Here is a 16,849-nt window from a genome sequence, read left to right on the forward strand (position 1 = left end):
GCAGCTGGCAATCAACTCACTGTCGTTAGAAGGATGAGTTTCATTTGCAAGGCTTTTTTTCTTCCTTCACTGGAAAAACTTCCTATGAGCAGAAGAACAAGAAAAGGGCTGAGACTGTTCACTGAAATTCATCAGCACAATCAAAGTAACTTATTTATGCAAGTCATTTATTTAATTACTCACATCATTTTTGAAAACAATAATCACCAAGCATTCATCTACCTTCTGGTTGCTCCCTGTTTACATTCTCTGCATCGTTTCCTACTGCAGGAGTAGTTTTTATGGTGCTGCATTGATGCGTTCCAGCCCTTGGAGTAACTGGCAAACTCTGTGTGAACACGTACTTCTCCAGCCGCTCTCCTTCAGCCCCGACTTCACATTGGATAATGTGATCATTCCCTTGAATTGTAAAGCTTATTTTTCCAGGAGCAGAGGCAACAGGAGCTCTGACACCTCTGTCCTTTTCAGGAGTGTTGCACTGAGATACACTCCCTGGGATACTGCTGTCAGATGTTCTCACGTGCTGAAAATCACACCTTTTGGAGCTCACCGTGTCCCATCCCTTTACCAGGGAAATTAATTTCTGGATGTGACTTGCAGAGTCTTTACTTTCTACTTTCTCTGTTAAACTGCTTCTCATTCCTCTCTTCCTCGAAGGGCTTCCCAAATGTTTGTAAAAGCTGGAGTTTACCAGCCTGTCCGAGCATGTGTCGTATCCTCCAAGTGGGTTCCTCCGCTTTATCCCTTTAACCTGCAAAATCATTTCGGAATACTTCACCCCACTGGTCTCTTGCTTTCCCTTCAGGTCTTTTGTATTACTCCACATATTAATACAGCATTTTGTGGAATCCACAGCTGCACATGAGTACACCTAAAAATACAGTGAAATGTTATTTCTAATTGAGAAGGAAAGAAGTGTAAGTTCTGCCTTTCCTAATAACTGAGGTATTTTACCCATTATAATACAAGTATTTAAGGACTGAGTTCTTAATCCTGGAAAATGCATTCTCACTTCTGTGCTGGCTGTGGGGCCTTAAGGCTCCCCAAACCCAGCCACGAGAATTCAGTGCTGGTGTCCTCAATCACCTCAGTTCCTAGCACTGAGTTTTGCTGAGCCTGAAGATGGACACTGGCGTGGCCAAGGCACACAAGCAGCACCTCAACATCCCTGCTAATGCTACAGCTAAGATAATTGTGGTTATCTGACCTGACAGCAGCATATTCTGTACAAGAAAGATGGTCTGACAAGTTAAAGCAAGCTGTGCAACCACTCCACCACACGAACACCAGTGCTAAGCTACAGGGTGGACCAGTTTGTTAGCAGATGTGAATGTTACAGAGATAGCACCTTAATTTCTCCTTTCTTTAGAAGACTGAAGGCAACTTTCAGCTGCTAGTGTCCAACTAAGGACTAAAACTATTCAAAGACTTGATCAGGCAGAACTTTTCTCCTTTCCACTGACTCCAAAGACTAGATAAAGATTCTGCGGGATGTTAAATTGCCTGAGTGCACTGCTCAAGCTTGCTGCTGCCATCTTTACCACCTAGGAACCAGGAGAATTGCCTTCTAGGTCCTCCTTGCCCAGCAGGATCAGAACCTTTATCTCCTGTGACCAGGCAAGGTGTCCCAGTTTCCAAACCACACTGCAGTCTGCATGAAAACTCTTCCCACTCTTTGGTGACAGGGACTGCTTAAGTCACCAGGAATGTGAATCGCCAGACCAAAAGGAGGCTCCAAGAGACTGTGGCCTTGTGAGGTTTAAACCAAGCTAACACAGACCAGAGGATCTTGACCTTATGGTTTGGACTGCATGACTTTACAGTATACAGTCATTGGATAAAAACAGAAATAAAAGCCCAGCACTCAGCTAGGGACCCTGCCTTGAAATCTACTGGGGAATTAAGTGTGGTTCTCAACCTAAGTTATCTCTTTATAGAAGGAGCTGTCTCGTGTTTTGTGACATGCAAACAGAATGTCTATTGCCGTTCTCTGTTCCCTCTTGATGCTTAAAGCCCAGCTTTTTAAAATGAAGATGTTCTTTTTTTAGAGAGAGAGATTTCCAAGACTAATTTTGTAGATGATTTTGGAGAGAAAAAAAAAAAAAAAGCAAGATGGTACTGGCAAATTTAAATTTGGCACTTTTCTAGTTCAAATTGCTTTTAGAAATGCTTTACGCCAATGTATTTTGACAACCAAATCTTACTTCTTCTGGGTCTTTGCTGAACTCATGCTCTTCATTCCAAGACATGATACTTAATCTTCTACATGGGAAAGAAAATTCTTTGTACATTAGTTGTCTTGGATCCATAATCTAGAAAACGAATAATTACAATGATTACAGAACCTTTTCTGGGGTGACATCCAGTCAACCTGTAAAAAGAGCAGCTGTCAGGACTTCCAGTCACCATCAGATCTGTGGATATCACACGCATTATTATTACGAGTTACTTTTAAACTACTGTGAATGAAAGGAGTTCAGTTATCACTAGTACACAACATGAGGGTAGCAAAGGACCAGGAGTTTCCATCACCTGCCTGTGATGAGAATTTCTGAAATGTGAGACTGCATGTACACAGAAGATAAAAATTATTGCTTGTATCTCTTCCAGTATCCACAAAACCTTGACCAATAGATTTACGTAAGCCATGTCTACCTGACATCAGATTTTGAGTCTTTTCTCTCTTTTTTATGAAGAGGTTCTAGATACTTTGGGGAGCAAGTTACGCAGATTCAGGTTAACCACCTACATTCATCATTTCAGAATTGAATTTTGAGTCCACTTAAGGAACTCGAGTCCTGACAGTGACTGCCTGAGCTACACAGCAGTTTCTGAAATGGTGAAATAACTCTGGAAGCACAGAGTAGCTGCTGCTCTCTGTCTCCTATAGACAGAGATGTGCTAATCTTGCCTGTGGAGCTGACAGATGACCTGGTAAAGAACTCCAGGAATCAAACCCCCTTGGTTTACTTTGTTAGAGGCCTTTGGTGTGTATGATAGAGATGCTGACACCTTCCCTGATGGGAAAGAACCGATGAGCAGTGGAAGAGTCTATGTTAGAGTAGAACTGATCCTTAGCTAAAACCTCCCAGGGAATATAGAATTTTGCCATTCATGTCTAGAGTGCTTCAGAGTTCCTCTGACATCCTCCCCTTGCTCTACAGGTATAGGAACATGAGGTTCCTGCACTGGGATGAGGAAGTGGAGGAATAACATTTAGGATTTCTTTTTCATAGAGATCTGCAATAAAATCTAGGACCTGCTGTCACCACTGGTGGCATACTGGTAGCTGCCACTAGTGTGTCCTACTACTGCCCACGGCGGTACAACGAGGTTGAAAATCCTGATGCAAACAGACCATGACACTGGTATTTCAGAACCTGCTGTAGTGACTCCGGGTCTTTTGGGAAGATTTTAATGGATATAGTTTCACTTTAAAATGCCTAAACCGCCTGTGAGTAGCCTAAGTAAGAATACACAGACTTCCAGAGCTCTGTTAGGAAAATACTGAAGAGAAGGCCACGCGAGGTCATCTTCTAAAGTACTCTGCATTCAGGAGTTGAAATGTATCAGTTCTGTGGGCCTTCCAAAAGGCCTATGTTTTAATGTTTTGTCTGTCCCTCTAATGAGCACAGCAGAGAACAAAACACTAGCGTTTGCAGATTCACAGATTTTATAAGGCCAGAGAAGACCACTGCAATTACGAGGTCTTCAGTAACACCAAATGCCAATTTCTGTTTTAATAGCTAAGTATCTTTTAGAAAACCAGCCCATCTCATTTTTAAAGCCATCAGCGGTGAAGAAATAAGTCTCTGAGAAAATGTTCAATGATGAATTAATATACAAAAAAGTTATGGTTTATTTTCAACATTGATTTGTCTAGGTTTAAATTCCAGCTCATCTCAATCCTCTTCTGTGATGCTGCATCGAACACGTGCCATTCTACTCTGCAGTGCTGGTGAATCCTCCAGCGGGTCTGCAGAAACAGCTGGGGCTCAGCAAAGCCAGGGCCAAGCCAAAGGTGATAAATCAGAGTGTCTCTGCTCAGTCTGGTGTCTCTGTACAGTGATTTCCAGCGTGCATTGCAATATTCTCAGTATCTGGACTTAGGAGGTCAGTTGCCTTTTCCTTGGTTAGTGGAGAGCTGGCCAAGGATTATTCTGTTACTGTTCCAGAACCCAAGTAACTGATGGTAAAAAATGTGGCCCAAAAGATAGTGGAATTTGTCATCCTCCAGTGGCTGCATTTCAGAAAGAAAGGAGCCAGTTGTGCTCCTTTCAGAGGACAGACAGTCCTTTCAGAGACAGACACTGCTAGGTCAGATGAAAGGATGTTATATGATAGAAAAAAGAAAGAAAAGAATTTTTATCTACCTGTATGCATCAGAGTGATAAAGAGCCTCTAACAGAGAAGGGATCTGTTACTCCTCTGCTTCTTGACCAAAGGGAGGCCATTCTTTGTAAACTGCAAATAAACTGAACAGCAAAATCACTAAAAATCAATCTTACCAGATTATCTTTTATAAATATATATTAATTTTGGAAGCTGAAGCAGTCACTATCCAGAATGAAAGAAGCATTCACACAAGTGATTTTTCTTTTATCAGATAAATAGCCTATCATTTTAAATAACGAAAAATACTCAAGGCATTTTTTTCAAACCAGTTTTAGCGGGTTTTGTTGCTGTTTCATATCTGTCATTCAAACAATGAGAAAAGAAATATCTGGTTTTACTGACATAAATAGAAATCTTCCTATCAACTACCATTGACTTTCACAGAATCTGAATTTTATGTCAGGAATCCAAAATTAGGTAACACAATTTTTAAAAGGCATAACCAAAATAAACAAGTTCCTGAAGCAGAGGTGTTCAGCAGCACCCTTCTGAATCTTTGTGAAACTTGCTAATTTCAATACTTTCTCCAGCATTTGCTCTTCTAGTTAAGTGAAATTCCTTTTTTTTTTTTTTTTTTCTTTTCTTTAATTAACCATGGGTATTGATGATAAAAGCTGATATTGAGAAGCAGGAATCCTACTCTGCACTGTGACACACATGACCCTTTTCTCATGTGGAAAATTCACCACAGCATTTTCTTTAGGGAATCCCATAAAGAAGGTTCATGGGTTTGATGGGCTATCAGGACATCCACCATTCCCAGAAATATTCTTAGCCCTAGAACACGATCATCTCTGCGAGTAAGCTATTAGCGTTGTGCTTGGTGCTACCCAATTTACACTCCCTCCAACAATTCCCAGACATGTTTTGGCCATTCAGATGTTCCTTGGGACTCTTTGCAGCGGACAGGAAGAGTGAAGCCACCATCTCTGGGAGCTTAAAGAAGATCAGTAGAAGAAAGGCAGCTGGCCTCATTGACCAGAAACATTCCCAGACGTCTTTAGTTTGCTGGTGTATGTAACTGCAGTGTCTGACATCTGGCCCCCTTGCCTTTGATGACAGACATGAAAGCAACCAGTGGCCATTATATCAAAGAAGCCACTGGTGTAACATTTCCATTGACTTTGGGGAAAAGAATGAAAATACGTACTCCTCTTGGATACAGCTAAATGTGCTAAAAATGATTACATCAGCTGGTGATGTGTGGTGAATATATTTTGCCTACTAGAAACAATCCAGCAAACAAGGGCTTCAAGGACTGAAAAGACCAAAAGTTCTGCTGCGGCCAGGCAGACCCGCAGTGCTGAATGCGGAAGAGCTGTAACGTGTCGTGGTGGCAGAAGCAGCAGGGACACTGCTACAAGAAGCCATAGCACCAAAGGGATGGTGAAACACCTTGAAGGAATATGTTTAGGAAACTGGTGGTTTAAGCCATCTCAATTTCTGATGTTTGATACGATTTAGAAACCTAGTGGACTGATATGTATACGGAGGGACAGTGCCCTCTTCTTTGTAGGCACCCCGTGTTTATCCATTCCCGTACCGCTGCAGCTGTGGAATATGTATTTTTCAGCACTAGAGCAGAGGTACCAGTAGAGGGGGCAGATGGAGTATTTTTCAGCTGGGCTAGGCAGACTTTGCCGTCCCTGCATATAAAAAGACAAAAATCTGAAGATGGATTCAACGATGCCATCAGTAAAACCATTTTCCTTTTTGCTAGAGTTGTGCACACAATACACCAGCCTGTGATATACCCTGCAGTACAAGTTCCTGGTGTATTGATCATTAAAATAAAGACATACACACTGAAACAAAAACATCTCACAATCTCTAAAGCTTGATAATTTATGTTTAGATAGAACAGTTTACTTCAGGACGAAAAAATAAAAGTCTTAATTCTTTTGCACAATATCTCTACAAAAAATCAGAAGACAAACTCTCATGCTTACTTACTCTACAACCACCTAATCATATGAAAGAAGCACAGTCATTCACTCTGCTTACATAAATTCATTTGGCAAAATGAATTTCCCAAGTCTTAGGAAGTTGAAAATGTGCCAAAACATTTGCCCATCTCCATAGATCAGAAGAGTTTGACAACATGTGATCCAACAAACTTTCTTGTCGTTTGACAGCAGTTCTGGGCACTACAGAAATAAAAATACATTAAGACCAGATTTCTGGCATTAGTTATAGGGAGAAATAAATCCAAACAGGATTTTTCCTTTCTCAGTAAAAGAATTAAACCAGTTTCATCAAGTCTATTTATATAATTAGTCAGAATACTTACATTATTATCCCAGAAAGTACTTTCTCGGGAGGTCCAAGATTTATTTCCCCAAGGCACTTGAACATACTTCCTAGTATAAAATGCTCAGTCTACATGTGAAGCTCTGATAATTCCAAGATTTCCTGTCAAAACCATTCTGATAATTCTTACTACTAGAAATATAGATTCTAGTCTGTAGAATTATAAATTCTGAGTCGGAAGGTTCATGTGAAGGCAATGCAAAGACAATTAATCACCCATACCTTCAATAAAGTCTGTAAACAAGTTTCATACCAGTTACTTCCTACATAAATTTATACAGTCTGATAGAGTGAGCATACGAATACTTCCGCTGTCCAGTCTGCATCTAGGGATGGAGTAACAAATAGAAAAATGACAACTAAAATAACTGCAAGTAGTAATTTTTTTTTTTGTTACAAATACTATAATAAGATTATATTGGATTTTACATCAAAATATTGCAAAAAATAATTTTTCGAGATAGTGAATTAATAGAGTGCACTCTGTGCACACAGAGCTGGAACTTTCCTGTTTTGTTTAGGGGTTATATGCAACTGTGAGCAAAAGGCAAGTCAGGATGTAAGGTCAGAGTATGGGCAACCTGGTCCATCCACGCTGCAGCCGAACCACCTCGCCTCAATAGGTTTAAAATAATACCCTGAGGGCCGTATGCAGTAGCATAGTCATGTTTGCTCATTTATGTCACGTAAACCAGGTGAATCTAAGTATACTGTTACGTTGCCAGAGATATAAATAATTTATTTCCAAAGTAATGGAAATAAGGGGAAAATCTGAAAGGTCTTTGAAAGTGAAGATTCAACTTGTCATCAAGTATAAAGTTGGTGGAATTCCAGGGCAATCTTTTTTGCCATCATTTCCCATCTTTGCCAGGAGTCCCACTTCATTATTTCCTTTGAAGGTGACAGTATCAGGGCAGGGGCAAGCCTCAGAGAGCTCTTATGTGCAAAGAGCAGATATAGTGCAACAGCTTTGGATGTATTTTAGTCTGGGTTCAGCCCACGTCTTACCTCAGTGCGGCAACAAAGATCTAGGAAAGTTTCTGTTGAAATCTTTAATAGCATAGATTGCATTACTATTTACTGACCGTAAGTTCTGGGACACTGTTTTAGGAAAATCAAAATACATTTGCAGTCAAAAGAATTGTTTAAAAGAACCCCCAAACACAGCCAACTTTGGAAGGGGGTCCAGACTGCAGAATTGTGTTTCTTACAGTAGCCTTTGCAGGCCTTTACAGAATACAGACAAATCACACTCACAGGAATTATTTATAGAGCTATGGATAGTGATATAAATAGATTCTACTATCTCTAAACAATGAGCCAACTAGCATATGCCCGTCTGATGTAGCTACTATAATGGGATGATCTATCTTCCGTAACATACGTACCACTGAGACATCATTAACTGCTAAGACATTCGAGTCACAGTTACTTTTTCTAGCATGTGTTATCCACCAGCCTACACAATGACAAACTTCATTAACTGCTGCTGCAATTTAAGATCAAATCCTCTTTCTCAAGGGTTATAATTCTACCTAAGAATTGATAAGATTCACTCCTTTCTGCATACACACTTTTCACGTGGGACAGGGAAGAATACTTTGAACATCAGCCACTTCACCTTGTTCTCGTGAAATATGCTGATGGCCCAAAATGGGAAGAGTAATCATTCCCTACAGAAAGCCTCAGAGGACCCTGAGGGTGGACTAAACTAGAAGTAAGGTCACTACTACAAAATAAGAAGACAGACATGCAAATTAGCTACAGGGATTACATTTAGGATCCTACGAGCTGAAGTCTGAACCAAGAAGCTTGTGCTTGGATGGGGAAAAGGGATATCTGCACTCATTGATCACAAAGTGATTGTTTGTCACAAATAGAATGGGGAACTGCAAATGAGACTGTGGGATGTACCGGGGAAGCTGACTCCAGTAGAATTAGTAGCAGCATAGTCTAAAATACTGGGGAGGTTTCAACTGGATTACCTTGTACAAAGGGTGATTAAATTTCTCTTTTCTGGAGCACATGGCATAACAGAAAAGGTGGAAAGGACCGGCTTAGGAAGAACAGGTTAGAGGAAGATCTTATTGTCTACAGCAAGGAAGGTTTAGGAAAGGCAGAGCCATATTGGGTTTGGAGGTACAATGTGCTAGGGCAAGAGGCAACAGAAAAAATTTGGAACACAGGAAATTCCATGTATGACTTTATTTAGCACAAAAATAGTCAACTATTGGAACAGGAGTCCAGAAAGGCTGCAGGATCTCCATTCTTGGAGATACTCAAAGCTTTTTCTGGCAAGGTCCTGAGCAACCCAACCTACTTGACCCTGCTCTGAGCAGAGAGTTGGACTAAAAGACCTCCAAAGATCTCTTCTGGTCTAAATTCTATGAAAATGGGGAAACTGGGATAGGTGAAAAGAAAAATCCCTAGGTTATATGGGGAACCATATTAACTCTTGTTAAGAAGCCACAATAAGGCCTGATAGAAGACGTCATGATTTTTCTATAAATGCATTAGAGGAGAAGAGGGGATAAGCCAAAGTGGAAGCATTTAAGTTAGAGGTGTTTTAGCAAGAGCTAAATGTGGCTGTGAATGCACTTAGGCTGGAATTTAGAAATAGATTCCTTAGTTCAACAGCAAGGGTTGTAAGAACAGTCCCACACCAGAAAAATGGGAGCAAAAGAAACTTCTCATTTTTAAGGTAGAACATATTCTGCTTAAAGTAACTTGGATGGTCTAAGCTCAAAGGAACTGGATTCAGCAAATTAGTTCAGTGATGAATAAGACTGGCAAGTTTAGCAAGTAACATTATTCAAAACCATGACTAGTACTACCTAAATCCAGTGAAGACTTGCTCTATATTTCACCTAGAACCTAATGTACTGCTCCAGTGTTCACTGATCAGCAACAGCCAGGTAATAAAGCAACGGGGTAGCAGTAGAGCTTAGGAAAACCAGCACTGTCAGTCAGCAAGACCTTCAGGTTATTTTTGTACTGTAACAATCCCTCAAAAGCCAATGTAGATCATTGACTGATTAACTGTGTTCAGGCAACACTGCTCATTCTATTTTAAAATGAAAGAGTTCTTGAGAAATCTCTGCGCTCTGCTGGCATCTGTTGTTTCAGACAGCTTTGTAAAGCATCTTTCATTGGCTTATATGCGGTGTCCCTTTGGTTGAAATAAGCACAGAGCTCTTCGATTTCAGAAATATTTTCAGTGAGAGGAAGTCGGCCAGTTCCCAGCCAATTCCTGTCCAAAAGGATGATATCCAAATTCCTATCCAAAGAAGAGGAAATCACTAAACTTTTTATCCCTTTTATAAAAAAAAAAAAAAAAATCCTGCTTATTTTTAATAATTCCTGAGTACAAGTCAGGAAATACGAATTCCCCTAAAAATGTATTTTTGCACCTGCTGAGCTTTACTTGTAACTTACCACATCAGTTTTGTATTGAGAACCCTGAACAATCCAACATCAGCAAATAAAGCTATTGCACTGGAGTCATCAATTAATAATCTGCAATAGTTTTGAATAAAGCTTTTAATATGGTATTTGTCCTACACTGGATCATTCACTAGTGCCAACAGCAAGTGCAGACAAGATGCTATCATCCTTTACAGACTGGATATTGTGTGTTTGTTCGAGATTTAAACTTGGTTAAAAGGTGCAGGAAGTTTTTCAGTCTGTGGCTGAGCATCTCATTGCATGCCAGGCTTGAATCAACTGATTCATTGTGATTTCTTTTAGTTTACTTTTCTTAATTCAAATCACAACAAGCAGGTGAATGATTCACTGATTCATTTTCCTATATGACAGGGCTTTTTTTAAACCTGTACGCTGATATGGTAAGTCTGAGTAATAATGCTAATATCACAGAATCACAGAATTGTCTAGGTAGGAAAAGACCTTGAAGATCATCCAGTCCAACCATCAACCCAACATTGACAGTTCCCAACTACACCAGATCCTTCAGCAATATGTCGACCCTACTCTTGAACCCCTCCAGGGATGGGAACACCACCACCTCCCTGGGCAGCCCATTTCAGTACCCAACAACCCCTTCTGCAAAGAAATGCTTCCTAATATCTAGTCTAAACCTTCCCTGGCGCAACTTGAGGCCATTCTCTCTTTTTCTATCGCTTATTACTTGGTTAAAGAGACTCAGGAGAAGTAGGTCTCAAAGAACCGAGCTCAAACCCAGTATTCAGAAGTCTACATCCCTTCTTGGACTAGGCACAGCAGTGTGACTTTTCTGTGACTTCAGAAAAACTCGTACCCACAGGTATTGAGATGCTCTTGAAAACCTTTTTAATCGCATGGTAAATCTTATGAGCATGTGACTATTAAAATATTTACATATATTGCTTTGGCATTTTAGGCTTACCAGCTAACAACAGAATAGAAGACTGCTAGCTTCCATAGTTACCTGCAAGTTTTGCTGAAAATGAATACTGCAAATACTAAAGGACAAGCTGCTGAGAACAGGGCTCCTTTTCAACTTCAAACACATTATATAGCTTATCATTCTTTAAAAAGTTATACTGATGTTGCCTGGTGTGAAGGCGGGGTGGGTGCTTGGTGTGAAGGCGGGGTGGATGCCTGGTGTGCTGGAAGAGGACGCCGTTGGCGGAGAGGCGCAGGCAGCTCCTGCCCACGTGCTGCCCACACAGCTGGGTGCTGTCCCGGAGCCGACTCTGGGTGGTTGGCCAGCAGCCCCAGTGCCATGGCATGGAGCGGTGACTGCAGTGGGGACTCCCCTTCTGCTGCCCCCCACCGTCCCCCATCCCCGTGGAGCAGTTGCCTGCAAGAAGAGGAGGTCGCGACTGCGCCCCAGAAGGTCAGTGCTTAATAATCACTGACATATTGTCCACAATTCTCAACATTTATGAAAACAAGTTGCCAAGACTACTCAGCTCAGTCTTGATCATCTTAATATAATTACCATTTCAAGCACCCAATTTCACAAAATAACATTAAAACCAATGCATATAAGGAAGAAAATATATAGCTATGTACATTCTATTACCTCTATAGATCTTCACAGCATCCATAAACACAGGAATTCCCGGAATTAAACTTCTTCCCCCAAGGCACCTATGTCAGAGAAGTTATCAGGCAACAACATCTTCTCTGAGAGAAGAAAACTAAATCGAAAGTAAAAATAAAACATAGGAAGTGTGTGTTGACATCTTCCGTCCACTACACAGATCTAGCAATAATAGGGTCTTAATTCCTTCAGAATTATTATTCACATACACATGCACAGTGGGTAAATGGACAGACGGGAACGCTTTGTCTTTGAAAACACAATCCTAAACCCAAGGTTTGTGCTAGAGGAGACTCGATACAGCATTAGGTCAGTTTTATCACAGCATCCTGAGGCATTCATGTAAGAGGTTTCCTGTTTGTTTGACTGCTTTTTTCTCCCCTAGGCACAGTCCATCCCACTGTGCATTTAAACATGTTTTCCCATATGCTAGCATCAGAGGACCGGCAGAGCAAAACTGTAGTGATTCCATTATCTACCTCATCTTAGCTAAGTTCACAGAGGATGAAATAACTATGGTGATGGAGGAGGCAGGTGATCCTGCCATACTTTTGAAAAGTACTTGTCTTCTTTTGAAGCTGGAAGATTACTTAATGAATGAAACATGATTTTTTACTAGTGAAAAGATAGAAGATTGGGTAGATATTTAGAGTCACCGTGTAAGCTTTTTCTAACTTAATTACTGATTGTTAACACCTGTTCTGGTACCTGATGTCATTAATGCATTTTAGTTCAGAAAAACAGTGGATTGATAAAACCCAAACAAGTGGGGCCATAAGTGGGTAAATGTAGGTACATGTCCTCTGGGAGCCACCCGCTATAGGCTTTGTTTCTTGACTGATAAACAGGGCGGTACAGCTGGCAGACAGCAAAACCAAACCAAAAGATTAAAAGATTCTGATCTTTAAAGAAGTATTATCAAATATAGACAGAAACAGTTTAATATAAAAAAATATTTAGACATGTCAGCATAATAATAAAAAAGAGCAGTTATGTGTGAAGCGCAACTCACTGCACTTGCACTTGATCAGGGCTGCATTCTCAAGCAGCCACAGCAAATTGACATCATTAACTAGGACAAGATATGCCACCAAATCTAGTGGCAAAAACCATTAATGGCCTCATGTTCTGTATCTAGTAAGGATGTATCCACTAGCCCTAGGGGAGTTCTTTCATGTAACCCTAGGAAAAGAAAATCAGAGAAAATTCAAGGGATAAGAAAAGTGGAACTCAGATATACACTTTGGAGATCTGACTAGTACAGCAAAGCCAGTAAAAGTGTATTTAATGTTCCCCAAGGGGTAAAGTCTTACAGCCCAGCACAAATCAATAAGCATTTGCATGGGGTTTCCTATTTTTAAATAAAGATTAAAAAAAAAAAAAAATCACAAAAATTTTTTTGCAAGACTCTTAAAACATTCCTGGCTTGCAACAACTGACAACAGACTGTGGGCATTCCTAAGGGTGGGGAAAAGGCTTGTCCGTTTGGGACACTTACCTGTGAATGCAGGGCTGTTGGAGGACTCTCTGATGGCTTGCTGGCACATCCTTGTGTTCGCCAGTAATTCAGAAACGATGTGCCGGCTACTGGTACTGGTGTATCTGCAGGCTGGACACGTATATTATATTTCTCCTCCTTCAAATTATCTAAAATCTGTCAAGGCACAAAGTTTTTCTATTTACTAACTTGAATTCAAATAATTAATACAAAAATCAAAAGCAGCCATGGGAAAGAGTCCAAGCCATGCTATGCTGCACTTCACATCTACTAAAATATGCCAGGGAATACTGTGTACAGACAAGAATAAATATATATTAGATTCCTAAGTTTTCGGTACCTTAAGGTAACTGGAGTGAACTTGTGGAGAATATTTATGAGAACTTGTAATAAAATGACAGTCATCTGTATATTCAAAAAAAGCCAACTATTTTTCAATGTCTGACTTTAATGGCACTTCCTTGTATTCTGGCTCTGGAATTCAAGACATCACACTGGCATATGTAAAAGTATACAACAGTAGATATAGCCAAGAGCCCGACACAAAGCCTGAAAGACCTTTTGGGCTCTTTTTAATAACGTCTTTACAATAAACTGTATGAACGATCATCAGAAAGAGGAATTGATGTTTGGCTCAGTGATAGGAATGATTAAGTCCGTATTTCCTAATATTTTACTGAACGATGAACAGGTTATTTTAAACTTGGAACAAATGGTTACATAGTGCTGTAGGATATTAAAGTAAATTTAGAGCCATAGTTATGACATCTAAAGAACATGCATAAAATAGCTTCATGAATTAATAAGGTTACACTGACAATCACTTCAAAGCCAGAAAATGCAAGAGCTCCAGCTCAGTGGAATGTGTTCCCGGCCATACCACAACAGGTCCATGTTAACGTGATCACGTTCAGTTTGTTAATATAACAGACTACTGAAGTTTGGTGGTCTTCCTCTCCTGACCTATTTGGGGATGTTACATCTTTCAACACAGTCCTAAAAGAAAATCCAAAAGTGTTCACGTTAAACGCAAAATGCTAATATTTTGAGTTAAAAATAACGTGTCATAACATTTTTGAGACAATTCCACCAAAAAAAAAAAAAAAAGAAAAAGTATCAGAAACCAAAAGAAACTCAGAGTTTAGATTAAACTTAGAAGAAATGCAAATATTAATGCACAAAACCACACATTCCATCCAGTCAGGAAGTGTGTACTCAGCTGTCACTGGGCACAATACAAAACTACAGTGTAATTACAATAAAAAATACTTGTATCTAAATTAAATATTCGTTGTGGATGCCATTTAACATTTCTGTTTATGCAGCTATTGAATAGGGGGAGAGGAAGAATTGTCATTTCCCATTTCAGTGATGTCCTGTTAGGATGCATTTGTTTTCACACACAGACTGAACCTTCTCAGGGAACAAGAGAAAGGGCAGCCCCACCCTCTTCGGATTAGAAGGTTGATGTGAAACAAGATCGGGCAGTATAATTGTCATCAAGCACAACAGCTGGCAGATGAAAGCCTCTGCTTGCTTTAGCTTTAGTTAAAAAAAGCAAGTAGTGACTGTTGAATGAGCTCTTACAGAAAGGTCAAGCGTGAAATTTGTAACATTTTCTGTACTCATCAAATGAAGCAGATGAGTTATTTGTTTGGATACCTATCACCAGCATTGATAAAGCTATATTCACAAAGTCTTTGACATCCTTCTACAGACAGTATTATCTAAGGATGAAAAAAGTATTCTGGTAAAGCCACATAGAATATCCCACTTCACCTGTAGTAAAGGTGTCAGCTGCAAAATTAATGCTTGCTCATACAATAGATTCAATTCAGCACAGCTGAAAAAAACAACCTTGAAGTCTGCATGTAATAATGAGGGTGCCTAAATACAAAATCATCTTGGTCAGTGAATAATCTTAGATTTTCAGACTGATCTTGTACAGAAGCTTCTTCCCACAACAGAGATTCAGGAAACTGAGCGACTTCTGGGAATTGAGAAATATCAGCCACCAACATTAAAATTAATTAACTCTTCTGCAGATTCCATAACACCGTCTGGTTCCTTCAAACAGAAGAGGAAAACATATCAAGAGGCAAGCATGAGCCTGTAAAATCTGAAACAATATTATTTTAAAACTACATTGGACTTTGCATTTTATTTTCCATTCTGTGGTAGCTTGACAGAAAATAAAGCATGGGACAAATCACCTAGAGCATTACCTTCCTGTTCACTTGTGCATGCATATTCCTTAGTTAATATGAGTTTATGGTCAAGGATCACGACAAATCAGCAAATTGCAAGGTTTCACGTAACGTAATACTTATAGTTAAATCTTGGAACAACCTGGTATATATGTATACTGAGTTTGTTACACAGAACAGCAAATGAAACCTGACAAATGTCTGCCTTAAATATACAAATAAAAGTAATAAAATGAAAATAAATGCCGCATAACCGGCCACATAACCTCCCAGAGAACCTGTTAGCTATGGACACACCATTCTATACCATTAGTTACTATTTTAAGGTGCAGATATTTATTACTATGTGGGTCACAATTCTCTTGACAAGACAGGAAAGAAAATAATTGTTCACAGTGAAAGGATGTTTGATAAGCACACACGTGGCTGCGAGCTAAGCAGAGAGAAAACTCACCTGAAGCAGGACAAGAACACGCAGTTAAGGCCTGTAGCCAATTTTTTCATGTTAATGTATCACACTGAGATGTGGATTAGTCTGCACCCTACAGAAATGGGCAGAAAAGTCAATTCAAGCCTGAAAATGAAAACAGCCTGCCTGCCTTCGCCACAGCAGCTGCCTCCTAGAGCCAAGGAGACAGATGGATAACACAATTCTTACAGCAGAAAAAAATGTGGTGGAAGGTAATACCTGATGTCTTGCACATTTTTAAGCTATTTCTCATATATGTGGTTACAGAAAAGGGAGTCAAAAGGAAATCTGGAAAAGGATGGGAAAACCACCCACTCTTAATGAATGCGAGAATCGAACTTAGCTTCTAGAGAGCTCTCATAATCAAAACTAATGATAGAGAATCACAATTATGTTACCCACAAAGTATGCTTAGCCAAGGCTTTTTCATAGATATTCTCATCAGCAGCTGATACTAACCAGCAACTTCAAAACAAATTAAATATTTGAATACAACACATGAAATAAATGAAAAAAACCCAACACCCTGGTCAAGCAAGAAAGATGAAAAAAATCAAAAGAAAGATGACAGGATACTAAAATCTTGATATTTCTAAGGTTCCTTCCAGTTTGGGGGGGCCAGGGGAAGAGAGCCAGCACCACCAAAACCCACTCATCAATACCATTGCTCCAAGAAAACTACTTCCAGACTTGCTTGAGGCAATTCATGCAGCTCAGGCTGCCATTTGACAGGCATCAGCCTCAAGCTAGCAGCCCACCACCGTGCAGTGCATGGCAGCATCACTAGGCTATGGGCAAAAGGCCCAGGGGGGTCACCCAGGTGTGATGAGGGTGACAAATCAGGGGTGGTGGGTGACAGGAGCCCGGTGGTTGGGGTAGGGGGGTGGTGGGCAGCTGAGGGGCTTGGGGTGACGAGGGGCCCA

General features: G+C 40.1%; 1 protein-coding gene across 1 annotated transcript; it reads right to left on the reverse strand.

Moving 5' to 3' along the window:
• Positions 1-214: 214 nt before the first annotated feature.
• Positions 215-15,499, reverse strand: KCTD19 (potassium channel tetramerization domain containing 19). Its single transcript, XM_026856982.1, is given in 17 exon segments — positions 215-871; positions 2,205-2,262; positions 4,374-4,459; positions 6,402-6,542; positions 6,928-7,031; positions 9,807-9,955; positions 11,305-11,352; positions 11,384-11,528; positions 11,800-11,849; positions 12,743-12,872; positions 12,875-12,934; positions 13,251-13,271; positions 13,274-13,406; positions 15,030-15,103; positions 15,106-15,233; positions 15,235-15,317; positions 15,476-15,499. Coding segments are annotated over 17 exon segments (2,091 nt in total).
• Positions 15,500-16,849: the final 1,350 nt, after the last annotated feature.

This window comes from Athene cunicularia (genome assembly GCF_003259725.1).
Source record: "Athene cunicularia isolate RWA chromosome 11 unlocalized genomic scaffold, athCun1 chr11_part1, whole genome shotgun sequence".
In the NCBI taxonomy this organism is placed as follows: domain Eukaryota; kingdom Metazoa; phylum Chordata; class Aves; order Strigiformes; family Strigidae; genus Athene; species Athene cunicularia.